Consider the following 23789-nt stretch of genomic DNA (forward strand, 5'->3'; position numbering starts at 1 on the left):
TCTTGGTTGTACTTAGCTGTTAATATGCAACCCTCTCCCTTGAAATCAGGAGCTAGTTGAGGGTCACGCTTTTATTTTGTCTTATTTGGTACATCCTCAGAAACCTAGGTAATTCTTTACACATATTTGGGATTTGAGCCTAAATTCTAGGTCCTGTTATTTGAAGTATTTAAAATAAAATCACTAAAGCCACAAATTGTTTTTCAAACAAAGATAACCCAGTTGCCTTGTATCCGGATAAAATAAATAGGTAAACACAGTTGATTCTATCCATTGACAATTGTTCCCTTTAACAAGAAAAAAATAACATCACTATTATCAGTCATGGAGAAGGCAATGGCAACCCACTCCAGTACTCTTGCCTGGAAAATCCCATGGACGGAGGAGCCTGGAAGGCTGCAGTCTATGGGGTTGCGAAGAGTCGGACACGACTAAGCGACTTCACTTTCACTTTTCACTTTCGTGCATTGGAGAAGGAAATGGCAACCCACTCCAGTGTTCTTACCTGGAGAATCCCAGGAACGGCTCAACCTGGTGGGCTGCCGTCTATGGGGTCGCACAGAGTCAGACACAACTGAAGCGACTTAGCAGCAGCAGCAGCATTATCAGTCAACACTTTAAAAATAAGTCATATTCCAGTAATTCATGTCTATGGCAGTTATTTGTAATGATGAACATATTTTCAGCTAGGACCAGTGTGATAACAATAGTTCAGTTTATGAGTCTAGCACCCAAAGCCAATTAATTCTTTAAATAATTGTATTTACTTTTATTTATTTATGGCTGTGCAGGCTTTTCTCTAGTTGCAGCACATTGGCGTCTATTGCAGCGGCTTCTGCACCATGTGAGCCACCAGTGAGGACCCTTGTAGTGGATTCCTGGGTTTGGAGCACAGGCCCTGCTGCACGTGGGCTTCAGTATTAGTGGTATGTAGTCTCAGTAGTTGTGGCTCCCGTGCTCTAGAGCACAGGCTCAGTAGTGTTGGTCCACAGACTTAATTGCTCTGCGGCATGTGGGATCTCCCCACTTCAGGGATTGAATCTGTGTCTCCTGCATTGGCAGGCAGATTCTTTACCACTGAGCCACCAGGGAGGCCCCAGTTAAGTCTCTGAGTAAACTTAGTACCTCATGGCAGTGACAGTGATCATCACTCAGTCGTGTCTGACTGTGTGACCACATGGACTGTAGTCTATCAGGCTCCTCTGTCCATGGGATTCTCCAGGCAAGAATACTGGAGTGGGTTGCCATGCCCTTCTCCAGGGGATCTTCCCAACCCAGGAATCGAACCTGGGTCTCCTACAGTGCAGCAGATTCTTTAGCTTATGAGCCACTAGGGAAGCCCCAAGTACATCATAGGCAAAACAAGCAAACAAAGAAAATCCTCATGATCTGGATTGGTCTAGGAATTTAAGATTATTCATCATGCTATTTCTTTGGGAACGTGTGTCATAGCATAAATACGTGTCTCCTTTCTGTGTAAATGTGTTCTCAGTGACTTCTGGTCAGCAAGACTGAAGCTAAGAGAACATTTGGAGCTATCAGATTTTCTCACCAACTCCAGGGTAGACCAGTTACTCCTAAGGAGGGGCTATGTGATTCCAAGATCTTATCCAATTGCCAGCGCCAAGAAACAGTAAACATTTGAATGTTATCAAAATGATGGCCATGAGAGTTACGCAGATACATGGACAGCTGTTTACAATTGCAAAAATGCAGGCTCTGGTATGTTAAACAATACCACCCCCTCTCCTCAGCCATATACCCAAAAGGGAAAACAACAGCAACAAATTGTGGTAAGAAAAAAATAGCAACACAGAGGCTAAAACGCTAATAATAACTGTGTTTGGGTTGAATTAGTGTTTCCTGCTTTTCTTTCTTCTCAATTACCTCTAGCTTGCTCAATTTATTTTGTAATAAAACACCAGAATAATTTAGCTTCATAAGTTATAATTTCTGCAAAAGCAGAAATTTTATTTGTCGTACATACACAGATACCATCACTACAGAGAAAACTGTGCAAAAAAAAATCCTTAATGAATATTTGTATTATATAAGTAATCAATCAAAAAGTTACAAGACTGAAGAATAAGAGTTTAGAATGCAGCTATGGTAAAAGAGGTAATTTTTCTTCTTTGCATTTTTCTCATATGGAGTAAAGAAAGATCAGCACCATGTGAAGATGCAAAGAACCATATAGGTTTTAAAGGTCTATGTTGTGGAGAAAGAGTCCACAACATGAAGCAGTCTACTTTAGCGAAAGGGTGTGCAGAAGTAAAAATTATATACAAAAATCCTAATAAGTAGGCAAGTCCTATTTTGCTCAGTCTACTTTAATTTCCAAACAGGAAGAGCAAATAATGAAAGAAGAAGAGCATTTGCAGATGTCTTTAAGTAGTCTCTGTTTGCTTGCAATATCTTGAAGAATCTTGAAGTTATGATGCTTCTTTGAATTTTTTAGTAAAATTCCAGGTATTCCAACACGTGTTATAATGACAACTCTAAATTTCATATATTGGTATATCTAGTCCTTGAATGTCTTTAAGGACATTCCTATTTCTTGAAGGTCTCTAAGGAGAAAAAGAGTAGAACAGTACTAGAAAAGTTACTGGTCTTACTTTGTAAAAGATCTTTTTTTCCCCCCCCACACTTACCAGTATATGGTAAATATGCTTACCAGTATATTTAGCCTCTGTGTTTATCTGGATTATTTTCAACTAACTTTAGTAATAATTTTGTGAGAAAGATGATTACAGTAGATTGCATTTTGCATTCTTTAAGCTTGTTTCACCTTCCAGGTTTGAATGAATCATATTATATGTTAGCTCCCTGTTTTATATTCCTACTTAATAATATCAATGAACACAATTCTCATTAATATGTACTAAAGCATATCTCAAAGTGTAACTGGCACAGAAGTATAGAAATATACTGTTCTATAAATAGCAATGCTCTTCTCATGTTTTTCTACATTTGAGTCTCCCAAACATTTTTTTTTTTAACAGAGACAGAATTCTCCAGAGACTTCAGGTGTTTAAGGACAGCGCAGGTTAAAGTACTATTTCCTATTTCTTTTCTAAAATATAAACATGACCATTTATAGTTCTTTAAAAAGTCATGTGTAAAGGATAGGGAGAACTTTATAATATGTCTCACATAAGCATCTATATTTTTGCTTCAATTTAGTTTAGAATAAAAGTGATTTTACACTTATCTCAGGGCTGACAATCATAAGAGGCTTAATATAAATCTTCAAGCTTCTGAAAGGCTGCTTTTTAGGCAACTAAAAAGTACTTCTGCAAAGTCTGAAGCTGATGTGTGAGTGCCTTTATAGTTTTATAAACTCAAGTCATTGAAATGAATTTTTGAAGAGATGAAGATATAAAATAAAGACCTTTTCCTCAAAGATGTTTAAAAATGGAATAAGCAGCCATGAATCTGGGTGTGACAAAAGTGAAGTACAAGAACTTTACTTTCAGTACTAGATAAATAGCCGTCAAGTAGTACAAAATAACTGAGATATCAAAAGAATAAGAAAAAGGATTACAATATGTAATTTTATAATTTTCTAAACTATGATTCTTGCAACTCTGTAGGTGATGTAAGGTCATTGTTTTTGAATGAGGACACTGGAATTTAACATGTTCAGGAGCCTTGTTCTAGATTCCTTTGTTAGACTTCCTATTAAATATGGAGGACTGGGGATACAGGTATTAATGTCTACAAAATGAAAGTGAAAAGGCACATGCTCACAAAGACAAAAGAAATGGATGAAGAAAAAATAATACTTTTGATGACATCAAGCAGATGGATGAGGGCATGCACTTAGTAGACCCAAGAGAGTTGGATCAGGAGGCGGTGATGGGGAAAGCCCAGAAACCACCCATTGTGTACCACAGAAACACGGAGAAGATTCAAGAGCAGACAGAACTGGCTATCTCCCAAGGTGAAGGTTAGGATGAGTCTAAAAGAAGGGGAGCATGTTTGAGAATTACCAGGATCTGACATCTCTTTCCCAATTCTGTTTGGCTGTGATTGCCCCTCCTCAGTCCCTATAGAAGATTGGAAAAGATAAAGAAAAGAATCTCTGACAATGGAGGTGCTTATGAACAAGGGAAATTAAGTGAAAATGTTATAACAGATATTGATTCTCTCTCCTTCACCTTCCAGCCTTCATCCTCCACTCCCAATGGCTACTCAGCTAGTAGAATTTTGGAGCAGAGCTGCTAAGTTACACAGTTCTGGGGAAGCCTTTCACACACACAGTTAACATGAAAGATAGCCCTGTTGTGCCCAGCTTGTATAGCTATACACGAAGGCCCTGGATCAGAAGCTCCTTTGAGAAATCAGACCAGTCCAAGACACAAGGCCTAAAGATGATGCTGTCAGAGACTCACTGACTGAATGGCCCAGCCAGGCTTTCTTATGGCAAGGACAACATTTGGCAAGCCCTTCCTGGAAGCAAAAAGCCTTAGTGCTACTCTTTGAAAAAACATTCTTCAATATGGACTTCTAGCTAACAACCACCAGACTGAAAAAATTTCTCAAATAAAGACAGAGACTGAAAAAAATTAGAAAAAAATACAGTATGTAGGGAGAAGAGAAAATTATCATTTATGTTATGAGATATGAGAAGATACTATATATATGGAAGACAGTACTATAAGAAAATTTAGGAAACAAAAAAGACCTCTTGAAAAGCATCTCACATTTCCTTATTATTAATACAAAGAAAGAAAATTAAAGGCACCAACTACTCATCTTATATTTTAAATTTATTTATTGAGTACAGTTGGTTTACAATGCTGTGTTAGTTTCTTCTATACAACAGTGATTCTGTTATACACATATATACATTCTTTTTCATATTATTTTCCATTATGGTTTATCACAATATATTGAATATAGTTTCCTGTGATCTACAGTAGAACCTTGTTTTTTATCCATTCTATATATAATAGCTTGCATCTGCTAATCCCAAACTCACAATCCATCCTTCTCTACCCCTCACCCCTTGCTAACCACAAGTCTGTTCTCTATGTCTGCGAGCCTGCTTCTGTTTCTTGGATAAATACTTTTGTGTCATATTTTAAATTCCATATATAAGTGATGTCATGTGATATTTGTCTTTCTCTGTCTGACTTTACTTAATATGATAATCTCTGGGTCCATCTATATTGCTGCAAATGGCATTATTTTATTCTTTTTTATGGCTAAGTAATAGTCCATGTGTATTTATACCACTCAGTTGTGTCCACCTCTTTGCAATCCCAAGGACTGTAGCCTGCCAGGCTCCTCTGTCCATGGGATTTTCCAGGCAAGAATGCTGCAGTGGGTTGCCATTTCCTTCTCCAGGGGATCTTCCTGACCCAGACATTGAAACTGAGTCTCCTGCATTCCAGGTAGATTCTTTACCATGTGAGCCATGAGGGAAGCCCCACATCTTCTTTATCCGTTCATCTATCGATGGATATTTAGGTTGCTTCCTTGTCTTGGCGATTGTAAATAGTGCTGCTATGAAACTCATCTTATGAAACTAGAAGAGAATTACCAAAGATACTGAGAGGGCATTAATCAGGAAAAATAAGAAATTAATTACCTAGAAAACACAAAAAGGACAAAAAAATTAAAGCTGTTTTCCTGCTGGAGGGAACCCACAAACAGGAAAATTATGGTCACGATCAAAAAATCACAAAGGACAATGAGTGAGATTTAAAGAATCCTATGAGAGGGAAAAATACTGGTGTGTTCAGATTGTTTCACAATAATTTTTATTGATGTGAAGGACATAATCCATTTTGAAGTTAATAGAATACAAAACAACATGTACAGTGAGAATCCACTTTTAATACAACAAAATAAAAGCATAAATCTTCATGGAAGATGAATGAACAGTATGAACAAATGTTATCTTTCGGTCTGGAATTATGGGCAATTTTTATAGGTTGGCTTACATGCATGAGTAATTTTTTATACTTCATTTTAAAAATATGAAAACTATCCAATGGTTATAGTAGTAAAATTTTAATGAACATTAAAGAATTTAGGTCACTTAAGAGTGACTGTTTAGTGTAACATTTAAGAGAAGATGATTTTATTTACTAAATTTCCCAATTTATTTTGCAGTTTTCACACCAAGATGTTTCATTTTGTAACAACATACTTGTTGCAATGTTTCCTGTTACTCACATTGCTAGGACTATGATAATACAGAAAAGTAAAGACCATTTTTTCCTTCGGTGAGATAAAGCCATTAGGGACAGTTATTTGACTATTATTTTTTTCTCAAAGAAAACTTTTATTATGGAAAGTTAAACATACACAATACAGAATAGTATAATGAACTCATATCCATCACTATCTTCCACAATTATCAACAAACCTTATTCCTTCTATCCATTTACCTCCAAATCCACCGGATGATTTTGAAGCAAATATCAGGCATCACATTTTTTCATTTATAATTATTTCAGTATGGATCTCTTAAAATATTAAGACTGTTATTCTTAACAGGTTAATACAATACCACTATACTACCTAAATTAAAAATATATGTATTATCAAATATACAGTCTGTGTTCAGATTTGCTCAATAGATTCAAATTGTTTCCAATATATTTCAACTGGGACCTAAAGTTTATCTAATTCATACTTTTTTCATTATTTCTCCTTTTACTTTCTCCTCTAATTCATTAATTTCATAATTTATCTGTAGTAGGTTGATATGTCTTCTATGCTCACTTCTCTTTTGATAGAAGTTTAAGAGTTTCAATATTTATGCATTAGACAACTTATTGATGACCTTGTAAGCAGCCTACCTTTGTAGTTAATCTTCTAAGTAAAAATTTGATTTGATAGATCCCAAGAAACTGCTTGAAAATCATACATAAAAAGGAATTTTGAAAAGTTTTTTCATAAAGAAAGCAATGTTGTAAGTTATGCATGCGTGTTGTTATTAAATGAATAATTGGGTGTTAGCACTCCAGTACTCTCGCCTGGAAAATCCCATGGACGGAGGAGCATGGTAGGCTGCAGTCCATGGGGTCGCTAAGAGTCAGACATGACTAAGCGACTTCACTTTCTCTTTTCACCTTCATGCCCTGGAGAAGGAAATGGCAACCCACTCCAGTGTTCTTGCCTGGAGAATCCAAGGGACAGGGGAGCCTGGTGGGCTGCCATCTATGGGGTCGCACAGAGTCGGACACGACTGAAGCGACTTAGCAGCAGCAGCAACAATAATAGCATTTCTCTCAGATACAGCAAACCACCCTCCTGTTTTTTCTCCTGCTTCAGTCTTAATTCTCAGAGTCCTGGCTCCTGAGTGCTCTTCCTCTATTTGATCTCTAAATGTGTGAGGTTGCTCAAACTCAATTTTGAGCTCACTTTCCTGTGGACAGCATCTTCTTATGCGATCTCAATAATTCCCATGGTTCAAAAGAGACATCTTTATTAACAAATTTGACTTTAAAATATTTTCAAACAGCAAATCCAAAAACAAAGCAAAAACTGAACAACCAAAAACATAGTAAAAAGACAAATGACACGCTGGCTTAAAAAATTCAACTCAAATTAAAAGCTAATATGTAGAGCTTCTTAAGAGAAAAAAGAAAATAATCAGTTCCATACACAGCAGGCTAGAGATAAAGACAGATCACAGAGGAAGGTGCCCATTGTCCTTAAAAAGATTTTCTACCTCACTCATGATAAGAAAATGCAAATTAAAACTATACAGAAATATCATTTTCATCACTTAGCAGTTTGGCAAACTTCTGAAAGTTTGGCCAAATACTGTATTGATGAGGTTATGGAAAAGGGAGCACTCCCATACATTGCTAGTTTCAGGGAAAGAACCTTTGATGGGGGGAATTTGGCAATAGAAAAGTTACATGTGCTGCTATAAAAATTTAGCCCAAAGATATACTGGCCAAACTATGAAAAGGCATATGCACACTGCTATTCATGGCAGCGTTATTGACAATGGTAAACCCCTGGAAACAACCTAAATTTTTAAAGGAGAATGTAAACATGATAGAACTAAGTTGATATTGTTGTTGTTGATTAGTTGCTAAGTCATATCCAACTCTTTGCAACCCCATGGACTGCAGCCTGTCAGGCTCCTCTCTTCATGGAATTTTCCAGGCATGTATACTAGAGTGGGTGGCATTTCCTTCTCCACACGGTCTTCCTGACCCAGGGATCAAACCTTCATCTCCTGCATTGGCAGGCAGATTCTTTACCACTGGGCTACCAGGGAAGCCCAGTCTGATATCACCCATACTTAACAAAATACAACGCCATGTTTCTTTTTGTCACAGACACATGGTAGGATAGAACGCAAATTAAATGTTTCTCTGTTGATAGAAACATGCAGTAGGGTATTATTATTTCTCTTTCCTTTTCTTTTCCTTTCTCTTTTCTTTAAAGAGACATCAATGGTTAAATGGATGGTGGGAATCTTACGTGTGTGAAACAAGGTCCTGGAACACCTCACTGTGTGCGGCTGATGGCAGGCAGGACACGGTGGCAGTCTTTGTTAGGCTCTATTTCCTTTTCAGAAAGCATTGCTCTATAGCCTTTAGGATATCCTTAACTTTTATGTAGTGCTAAAACTGATGAATTCAAACATTCAAAGTTCACTTTGGCAGCTCTAGTTTTATCAAAATCATATTTTACTGATTCCTGATGTTTGTACAATGTAAAGACATCAAGTTAAATTTCCTCTCCCCACACCTGTTTAAGAATGGAATACTTAGGATTTCACAATTCAAGACTTAGACTCATAGTTTCCAGCTCTCCAAAGATGCCTATCTACTCTGTGTCTATTGGAGAAGGAAATGGCAACTCACTCTAGTATTCTTGCCTGGAGAATTCCATGGACAGAGGAGCTTGGTGGACTCCAGTCCATGGTGTTGCAGTCGGACACAACTGAGCGACTATCACTCACTCACTCACTCACTCACTCTGTAACTGTAGACTTGTTTGGGCACACCACTACTTGTCAACCAATAGTTGTTTATTCAATATGTAGTCTGCTGCTGCTGCTGCTAAGTTGCTTCAGTCGTGTCCGATTCTGCATGACCCCAAAGACAGCAGCCCACCAGGCTCCCCCGTTCCTGGGATTCTCCAGGCAAGAACACTGGAATGAGTTGCCATTTCCTTCTCCGATGCATGAAAATGAAAAGTGAAAGTGAAGTCGCTCAGTAGTGTCTGACTCTTAGCGACCCCATGGACTGCAGCCTACCAGGCTCCTCCATCCATGGGATTTACCAGGCAAGAGTACTGGAGTTGGTTGCCATTTCCTTCTCCAAATATGTAGTCTACTTAATGTGTAAAATGCTTATTTTTCAACTCTATGAAGCATATGGATATCGTTATAAGTTAAATGTCTCCTTCTCAGGGAAAATGTTTTTAAAGCAGAGAGATAATTAGAACTTGTGAAAATAAATTTGAATTTCAAGTAAATTACAATTTTAGTGAAGAAATTAAGAAAACCCTGTTTCATTAGCTTACTTTGTTCTGCTGATTTTTCTTTTCTTTTTAACTCTTTGTTTCAAGTTATTCTGGAAGCAGTCTAATTTTGAAAATTTGGTGTTTTGTTTCAGGTTTTTTATGTGCTATATTGGTGCTTGTCACAATCTGCACATAATACTGAATAACTCAGATGAACTTAGTTCACGCTTTCCTCGATTTCTTATGGCTTCTGTAAAGGACTGGAAAAGGTCAGTTTTCATTCCAATCCCTAAGAAAGGCAATGCCAAAGAATGCTCAAATTACTGCATAATTGCACTCATCTCACACGCTAGTAATGCTCAAAATTCTCCAAGGCGGGCTTCAGCAATACGTGAACTCTGAACTTCCTGATGTTCAAGCTGGTTTTAGAAAAGGCAGAGGAACCAGAGATCAAATTGCCAACATCCGCTGGATCAAGGAAAAAGCAAGAGAGTTTCAGAAAAACATCAATTTCTGCTTTATTGACTATGCCAAAGTCTTTGACTGTGTGGATCACAATAAACTGTGGAAAATTCTGAAAGAGATGGGAATACTAGACCACCTGACCTGCCTCTTGAGAAACCTGTATGCAGGTCAGGAAGCAACAGTTAGAACTGGACATGAAACAACAGACTGGTTCCAAATAGGAAAAGGAGTACGTCAGGGCTGTATATTGTCACCCTGCTTATTTAACTTATATGCAGAGGACATCATGAGAAACGTTGGGCTGGAGGAAGCACAAGCTGGAATTAAGATTGCTGCTTGGAGAAATATCAATAACCTCAGATATGCAGATAACACACCCTTATGACAGAAAATGAAGAAGAAATAAAGAGCCTCTTGATGAAAGTGGAAGAGGAGAGTGAAAAAGTTGGCTTAAAGCTCAACATTCAGAAAACGAAGATCATGGCATCCAGTCCCATCACTTCATGGTAAATAGATGGGGAAACAGTGTCAGACTTTATTTCGGGGGGCTCGAAAATCACTGCAGATGGTGATTGCAGCCATGAAATCAAAAGACACTTACTCCTTGGAAGGAAAGTTATGACCAACCTAGACAGCATATTCAAAAGCAGAGACGTTACTTTGTCAGCAAAGTTCCGTCTAGTCAAGGCTATGGTTTTTCCAGTAGTCATGTATGGATGTGAGAGTTGGACTATAAGGAAAGCTGAGTGCTGAAGAATTGATGCTTTTGAACTGCGGTGTTGGAGCAGACTCGAGCATCCCTTGGACAGCAAGGAGGTCCAAGCAGTCCATCCTAAAGATCAGTCCTGGGTGTTCATTGGAAGGAGTGATGTTGAAGCTGAAACTCCAATATTTTGGCCACCTGACTCATTTGAAAAGACCCTGATGCTGGGAAAGATTGAGGGCAGGAGGAGAAGGGGACGAGAGGATGAGATGGTTAGATGGCATCACCTACTCAATGGACATGAGTTTGGGTAAACTCTGGGAGTTGGTGAGGGACAGGGAGGCCTGGCATGCTGCAGTTCATGGGGTTGCAAAGAATCGGACACGACTGAGTGACTGAACTGAACTGAACTGAACTGTAAAGATCATCAGATGTTTTTGGAGAAAAAACATAAATTTCTGTTTTATTGTATTTCTTTTCTATATTCTCATCATCCTCAGTGTATTTAGTGAGTACCCATTAAATGTATCCCAGGGACGGGGGAGCCTGGTAGGCTGCCATCTATGGGGTCACACAGAGTCAGACACAACTGAAGCGACTTAGCAGCAGCAGCATTATATGTCAACCACTGCTTTTAATGGTAGGGATACATCTTTGTTCAAAATAGGCAAAGCTCCTGCCCTTACTCTATATTAGACACAAAGATGGATTTTTTTGTTTTTAAAATCAAGTTTATTGAGGCTTGATTTGCACAAAGTAAAATGCACATGTTGTAAGTGTGTACTTCAATGAGCTTTTACAAGTGAATTCAGCCATATTCAGTTCAGTTCAGTTCAGTCGCTCAGGCGTGTCCCACTCTTTGCAACCCCATGAATCACAGCATGCCAGGCCTCCCTGTCCATCACCATCTCCCGGAGTTCACTCAGACTCACGTCCATTGAGTCCATGATGCCATCCAGCCATCTCATCCTCGGTTGTCCCCTTCTCCTCCTGCCCCCAATCCCTCCTAGCATCAGAGTCTTTTCCAATGAGTCAACTCTTTGCATGAGGTGGCCAAAGTACTGGAGTTTCAGCTTTAGCATCATTCCTTCCAAAGAAATCCCAGGGTTGATCTCCTTCAGAATGGACTGGTTGGATCTCCTTGCAGTCCAAGGGATGCTCAAGAGTCTTCTCCAACACCACAGTTCAAAAGCATCAATTCTTCGGCACTCAGCCTTCTTCACAGTCCAACTCTCACATCCATACATGACCACAGGAAAAACCATAGCCTTGACTAGATGGACCTTAGTCGGCAAAGTAATGTCTCTGCTTTTGAATATACTATCTAGGTTGGTCATAACTTTTCTTCCAAGGAGTAAGCATCTTTTAATTTCATGGCTGAAGTCACCATCTGCAGTGATTTTGGAGCCCCCCAAAATAAAGTCTGACACTGTTTCCACTGTTTCCCCATCTATTTCCCAAGAAGTGATGGGACCAGATGCCATCAGCCATATTACCACCATCATAATCAAGATACCGAATGTTTCCAACACCTCAAATCACCTAGCCCTATTCCAGTTAATCCCTCCTTGATACCCACCTCCACTTCTGGCGCTCACTGTTTGTTGTCACAAAAGATAACATGTCTTTTCTAGAATTTCCTATAAATGCAATCATACTGTGTTGCTCATATTCTGATATCCTTTGGTCATAATAATGCTTTACGAGATTCATATATTTGCATGTCAAGTAGTCATCCTTGTTTGTTGCTAATTACTATTTATTATATGGATAATTACATATCATTGTATGGGTATGCCACAATTTTTTATCCAATCATCAGTTGACGAACATTGGGGTTGCTTCCAGTTTTTGATCATTAAAAATAAAGCTATGAAAATTAATGTACAGATTTTTGCATGGGCACATTTTCATTCCTAATACCTAGGAGTGGAATTGCTGGATCATGTAAATACATGATTAATTTTATAGTAAAAGATAGACTGTTTACCAAAATTTTTGTACCATTTGGGATTCCCATCAGCAATATATGAGAGGTCCTGCTGATCCATGTTGTCAACATTTCTATCATATTTTAAATTTTGGCCATCTTAACGGCTGCCTGTGTGTGTGCTCAGTCTTGTCTGACTCTGCAACCCCATGGACTGTAGGCCGCTAGGCTTCTCTGTCTATGTATTTCCCAGACAGGAATATTGGAGTAGGTTGCCATTTCGTCCTCCAGGGGATCTTCCCCACCTAGGGATCAAACTCCCATTTCCTGCATTGGCAGGAGGCTATCACTGAGCCACCTGGGATGACCTCTTAATGACTATTAGTGGTAAAGTTGTGTTTTGTTTCCTACCTCTTCTAGTCACTAATGGAACCCCACTTTAAAACCGATCATTTTATTAATTTTAGGAAAACGCTAAACCAAAGGTCTAAAAGAAAAAACCAGCTTGATTCTGCTGTATTTTGTTTCCACTTTTCCTCTCGAAATCCCCAGACTTTCTAGGAAACATAAAACCGGTGTCAAGCAGCAGAGCTGGGGTCTTCATTCAAGGACCCAACCTCTAGGATCTGCACACACTTCCATCCTTTACACTCCTTACTGTCACCTTTCTAAGAATTTCCCAGGTAGCCGTCGTGCGGGGCGAGGAGGGACGGGTTCTGGGGCACCCAGGCTCCGCCTCTTGCTTGGACCCACCCATTACCCAGGATGCGGCCGCAGGGTGGAGAAGGAACGTAGCTTCCGGTCTCGCGATCTACTCTAATCCCGCGAGAAGAGAAGATGGCCGCCAACGGCCGAATGTTGGCGGTGGCGAGGAAGGGGGTGTGGCCGGGGAGCGCGAAGTCCTCAGGCGTGAGGGAGAGGAGGCGGGGTCGCGCGCACCAGGCGTGCGCATGCGCGTACGAGCCGGTCGGGCAGGGCAGAGAGGGGAGGGGGCGCCGGCGGCGGCCGAGGAGGTGTCGTTATTTCAGCGGTCTGGACGGTGCGTGGCGGAGCGGGTGGCCACGAGAGAAGTAGGTAGGGTCCGCGTTGCGGAGCCATTGAGACTTCTTTCCTTCCGTGCCTTAGAGCCACTGCCCTCCGCGCTTGTGGCGGACCCTGGGGAAGCCAGGTCACCCTGCGGCCCCGGCCCTCCCGCCGCGCTTCAGGTAGGAGCTTCGGGCTTACTCGTGCCCGCTCCCCGCCGAGGCCCTGCCCTTAGCTGGTGTTACCCGGGCGACGACCTGGTACCGGGCGTGCCCGTCCTCGCGCGCGACGACAGCCCTGTCCTTGCTTCCGTGCCGGTGGAGCCGGGGCCCGGCCGGGCTGACCCGTTTGGGGCCGGTCCCCTCTTCAGGTGCTCCCCCGCCCTGGGCCGGCGGTACGCTCCCTCACGCAATGCCCCCACCCCCACCCTTCGGACAGGCTGTGCGGGGGTCCGGTCGGTTCGGGAGAGGTTCTCCCTGTGAGCTCCCCGCAGATGAGGGACCATCTTGACTTCAGTAGTTGCTGCAATGGGGTCTTGGACTTCGAGAGAGGACCTTGAAGAGTGCCTTGGTTATTTGTGGCCAGTGTTAAAAGTTGGAAGCTCGGGAGGTGGTTCTTTTTGGGCCGTTGGTGGGATGGTTTGTGATTTTATTTCTCAAATAGGCACACTGATTATGAGTCCTGGTAGTTGATGGGCTATTTATTATTAAATGAGCAGCAGCAGTATTAACGTGAGATTTAATTGCATTAAGGTAGTTTTTCACAGAGCTGTCCTCAAACTCAGAAGATCTCTGCTTCAACAGTTTAGTAGGAGTTTCATCCAATACTGAAACGTAGTTTGCAAATACTCTTGCCGTGAAAGCTACATCCTCTCTCTTACGATAATATTAATTTTATAGGCGTAATGGTTATGAAAGCTTCTGTAGAAGATGATGATTCAGGATGGGAGCTCGGTATACCAGAAAAGATGGAAAAAGGCAATACAAACTGGGTGGACATAACCCAAGATTTTGAAGAAGCTTGTCGAGGTGAGTTTGAATTTTTGAATTGGAGGTTCAAAATTTGGGAAAGGGTATAATAAAAATGTGGATTGTGATTTTTAAATTATCTCAATAAATGGAAAAAAATCAACATGTAAGTGTGGTTTATTGAGTTACCACACTTACTCATTCTCTATCCTCTGATTTTAACTTTGATTTAAAACCAGTTTTTATAGATATTACATTAAATACAGATGTTGAAGCAGTTTCGTCTGTTAAAATTTTCTAATAGTGCACATAGAAATAATTTCAAATTGGGAATACAAATTCTGTTGCCCCAAAGACGAGCGTATTATTGTATATTTGAGGTTTGAAAATAATTGGATCATGTCATTCTCCGCTTGAGATCCTCCAGTGGCTTCCTGTTGCATGTAGAATAAAATTCACACTTCTTCCCTACAGCCTATATGATCTGGTGCCTGCCTCAGACTTTTGTACCACTGCTCCACTAGGCTCATTATGTTTAGTCATGAGGTCCTTATCTCATTAAATACACCGAGGTTGTGTCCGAAGGTCTTCAGGTAGCTGGCTCCTTCCTGACCACTTAAATGTTACCATTTCAGTGAGCTCTCAAAACAGCCAACCTAAGCAGATTTATGCCCTCATTCTCTTCTGTCCAAATCCACCCTAGTTGAATCCCAGTTTATTTTCTTTGTAGGACTTATCCACTGTGAGAAACCATCATTTTCCATTATTGTTTGCTGTTAGTTTCACCCACTGAAATAATAAGGTCTGTGAGTGCAGAAATTATTCTAATACACAGAACAGTGCCTGGCACTTAGTGAGTTCAGTAAATGTTTGTGTATAAATGACTGGAGCGGAAAAAGCCTTGGAGAAGGAGGGAAGGAAAATAAGAGAAAAGAACAAATGGTAGAGGGCTTGAACTTTAAGAGAGGATGGGATCAAGAACACTGTAGAGAAATTAACCTCAGGAAAAGAATGAATGATAAGATGGTGAAGATACAGGTGTGTGTCTAAGTGGGTGGGGAGGAATGGTGGAGGGATTTACGCATGATGGCTTCTATTTTCTTGGTGAACAAAGGGTTGGGCTTTTAGTGATGGTGTGTATTTAGAATAGTACTCTTAGAGAAGTAAAGACTTGGAACTGCAGATGAAAGGGAGCCAGTTGAATATAATCACAGGGATAAGTCATGTGCTTACTCTTCAACTGTTCTGAAATACATGTCCAGTTAAAGTACACCTAAGTGAGATAGTGGAAAAAACATTAGACTGAGAGTTGGGTGACTGCACATATGTTTGTCTAAGGGAGAGAGAAATGTAAATCACAACGTAGCTTTTGTGCTCAGTGTTCTTCGACTAGTGAGTGGATCACACCTATAATCTTATGCTGATTTTAAGTGATATGTATTAGAGGACTGTCATTATGAACCTAAATGAGAAAGGTTTTATGAAGTAAATATGGCCTGAGTTACTTCCCTGGTGGCTTAGACAGTAAAGCGTCTGCCTGCAATGCAGGAGTCCTGAGTTTGATCCCTGGGTTGGGAAGATCCCCTGGAGAAGGAAATGGCAACCCACTCTAGTACTCTTGCCTGGAAAATTCCATGGACTGAGGAGCCTGGTAGGCTGTAGTCCATGGGGTCGCAAAGAGTCGGACACAACGGAGTGACTTTACTTTCACATGCCCTGAGTTGGCTGTGAAGGAGTGGCCAAGATTCTGTTAAGTGAATGTGAGGAGATTACTCTAAAATGAGATTTTTATGTTTAAGGAACAGTGAATAATTCTGCTGCTTCTGGGAAGGAACCTTGAGTAGGACATGTGGTTTAATACCTGCTTCAGTGTCGATTGAGAGAGGGTGGCATTTTATTTTGTTGCCAGCATCAAACTATCCTATTAATTCCCCCATAATTACCCCTTGTACTGTCTCAGGTTGGCTCAAATGAGAGGTATACTTCTTGAAACTAAAAAGTTGACATAGAATTAAACTTTAGTATGATTTTAGGACTAAAGGCTGTTAGCAGTCTTGAGCCCATGGTATTAATAATTTAACTGTTGCAGTGGTTTCTCTTTGGTAATAGTGTGATGGCATTTGGCTAGACTTTTGTGATTCAGGGGGCGGTGGGGAGTACTATAAAATACCCTGTCTACTGATGACAGCATTTTTCATACACATTTCTACTTATTCTTTTAGTGGCTCTTTAAAATCCTCAAATTCTAACTTTAATTATTTCTTTTATTTCCTATTGGTCAAATGGCACACATTCCTTCCACATTTCCTATAATTGACATTGACTTTTTTTCTTTTCCAAAGTATTTTGAATGTATAGTGCCATTGCTATTATTTTATATAATATATCATTTGCCTAATAACACCTCTGAGCTTTGCTTCTCTGGGAAATCTTGCCTAATTCAAACCATCTCATTTTGTTACCTTTAAAGCCTTTGTTCTTTATTTCTATTTTGTTGTCTATATTTAGGCACTTTCTGAATTACAAAGTCACTACTTAGAAATTTAACTTAAACATAAAGATCATAAAAAATACACTGCTGCTGCAGCTTCTGACTGCAAGATTCCTTTCCACACTCATTCTGGAGAGCCAGCAACTTCTCCTGGAATGATGTCTAGAGCTCAGAGGTAATCCAGAGTCAGCTATCATAACTTAAATTCTTTTTAAATTCTAGTTTAGGAGGATATGGGCCCATCCTCTCACTTATTTTCTTTTTTCTTTGATGACTTGGTTTATTCTTCCTTCATCAGTCTTTATAACAGATTTCACTGTTTAGGTTGGCTTCCCTAGTGTCTCAGATGGTAAAGAATCTGCTTGCTGTGCAGGAGACCTGCGTTTGATCTCTGGGTTGGGAAGATCCCCTTGAGAAGTAAATGGCAACATACTGCAGTATTTTTGCCTGGAGAATTCCATGGATGGGAAGCCTAGCGGGCTACAGTTAATGGGGTCGTGAAGAGTTGGACACAGCTGAACAACTTAACACTTTTAATCACTGTCTAGGACTCCCCTTATCCATCCAGTTTCTTTAGGTCTAGCCTAGTACTTTCATAAAACTTTTGTTGTTTTCTGTTCCCTCATTTAAAATCTAGGATGCTTTGGATGGGAGGGGAAGGAGGGGAGTTTAGGGGAGAATGGATACATGTATATTTATGGCTGAGTCCCTTCACTGTTCACCTGAAACTATTACGACATTGTAAATCGTCTACACCCCAATACAAAATGTTAAAAGAAAAAATCTAGGATGCTTAAGCCTCTTAATTCTCTTCCTTTCTGTCTGTCTTCTCTTACCCAGAACAATATGTTTGTTTTTAAGAATAATGATATTCTAAGGCCGTGTTTCTTCATATCCAGAGACTATCTGGATCTTGTACTTAAAAATTTGAGAACCTGTGTTATATGTGAGTGATTGCCTGGAACCAGCAGAATTATGAACACAAGCACTGACACTGTAGCAGTACTTGATTATGTTATCATCTGTTCGGTTTGGAATTTGTTTCTGTAATCTTCTAAATAGTCACAACAAACTGGAAAATTCTGAAAGAGACGGAAATACCAGACCACCTTACCTGCCTCCAGAGAAACCTGTATACAGGTCAGGAAGCAGCAGTTAGAACTGGACATGGAACAACAGACTGGTTCAAAATTGGGAAGGGAGTATGTCAAGTCTGTATGTTGTCACCTTGCTTATTTAACTTACATGCGGATTACATTGTGCGAAATATCAGACTGGATAAAGCATAAACCAGAATCAGGATTGCAAGGAGACATACCAATAGCCTCAGATATGCAGATGATACCACCCTTATGGCTGAAAGTGAAGAACTAAAGAGCTTCTTAATGAAAGTTAAAGAGAAGAGTGAAAAAGTTGGCTTAAAACTCAACATTGAAAAAACTAAGGTCATAGAATCCGGTCCATCACTTCATGGCAAATAGATGGGGAAACAATGGAAACAGTGGCAGATGGTGACTGCAGCCATGAAATTAAAAGATGCTTGCTTCTTGGAAGAAAAGCTATAACCAACCTAGACACCATATTAAAAAACAGAAACATTACTTTGCCGACAAAGGTCCGTGTAGTCAAAGCTATGATTTTTCCAGTAGTCATATATGGATGTGAGAGTTGAACCATAAAGAAGGCTGAGTGCCAAAAATTGATGCTTTTGAACTGTTGTGTTGGAGAAGACTTCTGAGAGTCCCCTGGACTGCAGGGAGATCCAACCTGTCAATCCTAAAGGGAATCAATCTTGAATATTCATTGGAAGAACCGATGCTGAATCTGAAACACCAATACTTTGGCCACCTGATGCGAAGAACTGACTCACCAGAAAAGACCCTGATACTGGGAAAGATAGAAGGCAGGAGAAGAAGGAGACAACAGAGGATGAGATGGTTGCATGACATCACCAACTCGAGGGACATGAGTTTGAGCAAGCTCCAGGTGTTGGTGATGGACAGGGAAGCCTGGTGTGCTACAGTCCATGGGGTTGCAAAGAGTCAGACATGACTGAGTGACTGAACTGAACTGATAATTTTAAAAAGATTGTCATTGAACTGATTCGGTTCGGTTCAGTTCAGTTCAGTAGCTCAGTTGTGTCCGACTCTTTGTGACCCCATGAATCGCAGCACGCCGGGCCTCCCTGTCCATTCCCATCTTCCGGACTTTACTCAAACTCACGTCCATCGAGTCAGTGATGCCATCCAGCCATCTCATCCTCTTGTCGTCCTCTTTTCCTCCTCCCCCCAATCCTTCCCAGCATCAGAGTCTTTTCCAGTGAGTCAGCTCTTCACATGAGGTGGCCAAAGTACTGGAGTTTCAGCTTTAGCATCAGTCCTTCCAAAGAACACCCAGGGTTGATCTCCTTTAGAATGGACTGGTAGGATCTCCTTGCAGTCCAAGGGACTCTTCAAGAATCTTCTCCAACACCACAGTTCAAAAGCATCAATTCTTTGGTGCTCAGCTTTCTTCATAGTCCAACTCTCACATCCATACATGACCACTGGAAAAACCATAGCCTTGACTAAATGGACCTTTGTTGGCAAAGTAGTGTCTCTGCTTTTGAATATGCTATCTAGGTTGGTCATAACTTTTCTTCCAAGGAGTAAGCGTCTTTTAATTTCATGGCTGATTACATAGTATTTAACAATTATTATAAAAGAAGTATGGATTTTTGGTAAAACTTTAATGGACTTTCACTCCACCCCCTCAATTCATGAACCCTAGTTTCAGAATCATTCTGTGTTTGCTACTTGTTGCAACCATTTAATTATAGGAGGAAAAAGTTGAACAGAAATTCTCCTGGTGAAAGATCAGGGCAGCCTATAAAATATTCCTAAAGTGATTTTGCTTTGGGAAATGAAAATTATGTTTTCTGTGTTCCATACTATTAAGAATGTGTTTAGTGGCGGGTCATGGGTTTGGTGAGCAGCACTGGTAATTGTGGAGCACTCTTGTTCTCCACCAGGAGTGATTTTTGCCCTGGAGGGGACATTTGCCAACGTCTTGAGACATGTTTGGTTAGTCACATAACCCACTCCAGTATTCTTGCTGGGAAAATTCCATGGACAGAGGAACCTGGCAGGCTTCAGTCCATGGGGTCACACAGCGCTGGGGATGACTGAGCACAGCAGAGCACAGCACAGCTAGTGTGTGCACGTTAAGGATGCGGCTAATCATGTGATGCACAGCATAGCCCCCACAGAAAAGTGATTTTTCTGCCCAAAACACCGGTAGTGCTGCTTAGTTCGCTCTGTTTAGATTCCTTTCAAGAATGTTCAGCTATTGTTTAATCTCTTTGACCTTGGATGTTTTTAAGGAAAGGAGCATATGGATGTCATAAGAACTAAATATCACGCAGTAGAAAGGAATGGGAGCTTTGTTGAATTTTAAAGGCTCTTTTTACTAGATTTCCCTGTTAATCTTGTATTGTGTATCCTGCTTTATGTTAGGAGCTTTGGTCAATAGAAAAGGTGTCCTCAGAAGTCACCACTTTCCTCCTTTCAACTGGTTATTTTGGTAATCATGATCCTAGATAGCATGCTTTTATTGCTATTTCTTGATACCCCCATTCCCTTTTGGGCATTGTGGATCCTCCCCCTGCCACCCATGTAGTTATAGCTATGCAAATATTATTCATTGCTGAGCCAAAAAGTAACATTGTTGCTTTTCCCTTCCTACCCAGTTCAGTTTTATGCAAAAAGTGTTTGCTCAGAAGATATGTACTTTCATTAACTGTACTTTACACTCTTCATCAATTGTCTGAATCATCTAACACATTCAGACATCCTATTTTAATTTGCCGTAAAGAAATTTCTTCTCAAGCCTCTTATTTCTCTCCAGTCTGGATTTCTTGCCTTTTATACTTGGTATAATCCTGAGATCTTGCTTAATCATCAGCCTGGGGTTTGTTACTTTTCTCCCTGGTTTTGATTAGACACCTTTATTATCTTCCTGAGTAAAGCACATGAGAGATACAGTTTTTTGAGGCTCTGAATGTCTGAAATGTCTTTGTTCTCGCCTTCCACTTTATTGATAATACATCTGGGAGTGTGTGAGAATTTTGAGGGCGTTGCTCAACTGTCTTGACTCTCTGATTACTGAACTTTCGTATGTAACCTTTTAGAATCTTCTTTTTGTTTCTCATGTCCAGAGCTTTCACAGTGGTGTGCTTTGTTTGATGATGCTTGAGCACTTTCACTCTGATTTTTCAGAGTGAAATTTTCTTGAATCACTTTATTTCTTGTTTTTTTTCCTATTCATTTTATGGAGTACTTACTTTTTGGAGTCAAATGCTCTACCGCTGAGTTATAGCCCCTAGTATTTACTTTTTGGATATTGGAAGGTCTGTTTTTTTAATCCTTTGTTGCCTGTTTTTCATTTCTTTGTAGTTATTCTCAATGCTATGGTCTGTGTCCCCCCCAAATCATGTGTTGAAACCTAATGCCACACACAATGTGGTGGTATTAAGAAGTGGAGCCTTTGGGAGGTGCTTAGGTCATCAAAGTGGAACCCACATGATTGGGATTAATACTCCTGTGAAAGAGACCCCACAGAGCCTTCCTGGTTCCTTCCACCATGTGTTCAGTTCAGTTGCTTAGTCATGTCTGACTCTTTGTGAACCCATGGACTGCAGCATGCCAAGTTTCCCTGTCCATCACCAATTCCCAGAGTCTACTCAGACTCATGTCCGTTGAGTCGGTGGTGCCATCAAGCCATCTAACCCTCTGTTGTCCCCTTCTCCCACCTTCAGTATTTCAGAGATCAGGGTCTTTTCCAATGAGTCAGTTCTTCACATCAAGTGGCCAAAGTATTGGAGTTTCAGCTTCAGCCTTCCAGTGAACATTCAGGACTGATTTCCTTTAGGATGGACTGGTTGGATCTCCTTGCTGTCCAAGGGACTCTCAAGAGTCTGCTCCAACACCACAGTTCAAAAGCATCAATTCTTTGATGCTCAGCTTTCTTTGTAGTCCAACTCTCATATCCATACATGGCTATTGGAAAAACCATAGCTTTGAGTAGACGGACCTTTGTTGGCAAAGTAATGTCTCTGCTTTTTAATATGCTGTCTAGGTTAGTCATAACTTTTCTTCCAAGGAGCAAGCGTCTTTTAATTTCATGGCTGCAGTCACCATCTACAGTGATTTTGGAGCCCCCCAAAATAAAGTCAGTCACTGTTTCCACTGTTTCCCCATCTATTAGCCATGAAGTGATGGGACTGGATGCCATGATCTTTGTTTTCTGAATGTTGAGCTTTAAGCCAACTTTTTCACTCTCCTCTTTCACTTTCATCAAGAGACTCTTTAGTTCTTTTTCGCTTTCTGCCATAGGGTGGTGTCATCTGTGTATCTGAGGTTATTGATATTTCTCCCAACAATCTTGATTCCAGCTTGTGCTTCATCCTGCCCAGTGTTTCTCATGATGTATTCTACATACATGTTAAATAAGCATGGTGACAGTATACAGCCTTGACATACCTCTTTCCATATTTGGAACCAGTCTTATTCCATGTTCAGTTCTAATTATTGCTTCCAGACCTGCATACAGATTTCTCAAGCGGCAGGTCAGGTGGTCTGATATTCCCATCTCTTAAGAATTTTCCACACTTTATTGTGATCCACACAGTCAAAGGCTTTGGCATAGTCAGTAAAGCAGAAATAGATGTTTTTCTGGAACCCTCTTGCTTTTTCCATGATCCAGCAGATGTTGGCAGTTTGATTTCTGGTTTCTCTGCCTTTTCTAACTCCAGCTTGAATATCTGGAAGTTCACTGTTCACGTACTGTTGAAGCCTGGCTTGGAGAATTTTGAGCATTAGTTTACTGGTGTGTGAGATGAATGCAGTTGTGTGGTAGTTTGAGCATTCTTTGGCATTGCCTTTCTTTGGGATTGGAATGAAAACTGACCTTTTCCAGTCCTGTGGCCACTGCTGAGTTTTCTAAATTTGCTGGCATATTGGGTGCAGCGCTTTCACAGTATCATCTTTTAGGATTTGAAATAGCTCAGCTGGAATTCCATCATCTCCACTAGCTTTGTTCGTAGTGTTGCTTCCTAAGGCCCACTTGACTTCGCATTCCAGGATGTGTGGCTCTAGATGAATGATCATACCATTGTGATTATCTGAGTCATGAAGATCTTTTTTGTATAGTTCTTCTGTGTATTCATGCCACCTCTTCTTAATATCTTCTCCTTCTGTTAGGTCCATACCATTTGTGTCCTTTATTGTGCCCATCTTTGCATGAAATGTTCCCTTGGTATCTCCAGTTTTCTTGAAGAGATCTCTAGTCTTGTCCATTCTGTTGTTTTCCTCTATTTCTTTGCATTGATCGCTGAACAAGGCTTTCTTATCTCTCCTTGCTATTCTTTGGAACTCTGCATTCAGATGGATATATCTTTCCTGTTCTCCTTTGCCTTTGCTTCTCCACCATGAGAGGTTAAAAGAAGGCCGTCTACGAAGTGGGTCCTTACCAGATGCTGAGTCTGCTGGTTCCCTGATTTTGAACTTCCCAGAGTTGAGAATCATGAGAAATAAAATTTGTTGTTCATGGGTCACCCAATTTATGGTATTTTGGTTATAGCAGGTGAATGGAGTTAAAAGACTTTGAATTTAATTTTTTTTTTCCTGCTGTAATGTTTTTAATTTCTACTGTTTCCCTCCCCACCCCCCCAAATACATCTCTCTCTTTTTGGATATCTCTTTTTAAATAAAAGTAAAATTTCCT

The 23789-nt window shown here is 40.3% G+C and overlaps 1 protein-coding gene across 4 annotated transcripts in view; it reads left to right on the forward strand.

The window, feature by feature from the left end:
• The first annotated feature begins 13424 nt into the window (after positions 1-13424).
• NAA35 (N-alpha-acetyltransferase 35, NatC auxiliary subunit) overlaps positions 13425-23789 on the forward strand; it is a 93667-nt gene continuing 83302 nt past the window's right edge. Inside the window, exons 1-3 of one of the 4 annotated variants that reach the window (XM_040244954.1) lie at positions 13511-13584; positions 13671-13750; positions 14468-14596. In XM_040244954.1, the coding sequence (XP_040100888.1) occupies positions 14473-14596 (124 nt within the window). In that variant the 5' untranslated portion in view covers positions 13511-13584; positions 13671-13750; positions 14468-14472. Of the gene's footprint in view, positions 13620-13670; positions 13751-14467; positions 14597-23789 lie in introns of all 4 variants that reach the window. The other 3 variants (XM_040244961.1, XM_040244943.1, XM_040244970.1) reach the window with 3 other exon arrangements.

This window comes from Oryx dammah, unplaced genomic scaffold, assembly GCF_014754425.2.
Source record: "Oryx dammah isolate SB20612 unplaced genomic scaffold, SCBI_Odam_1.1 HiC_scaffold_1, whole genome shotgun sequence".
NCBI classification, from domain to species: domain Eukaryota; kingdom Metazoa; phylum Chordata; class Mammalia; order Artiodactyla; family Bovidae; genus Oryx; species Oryx dammah.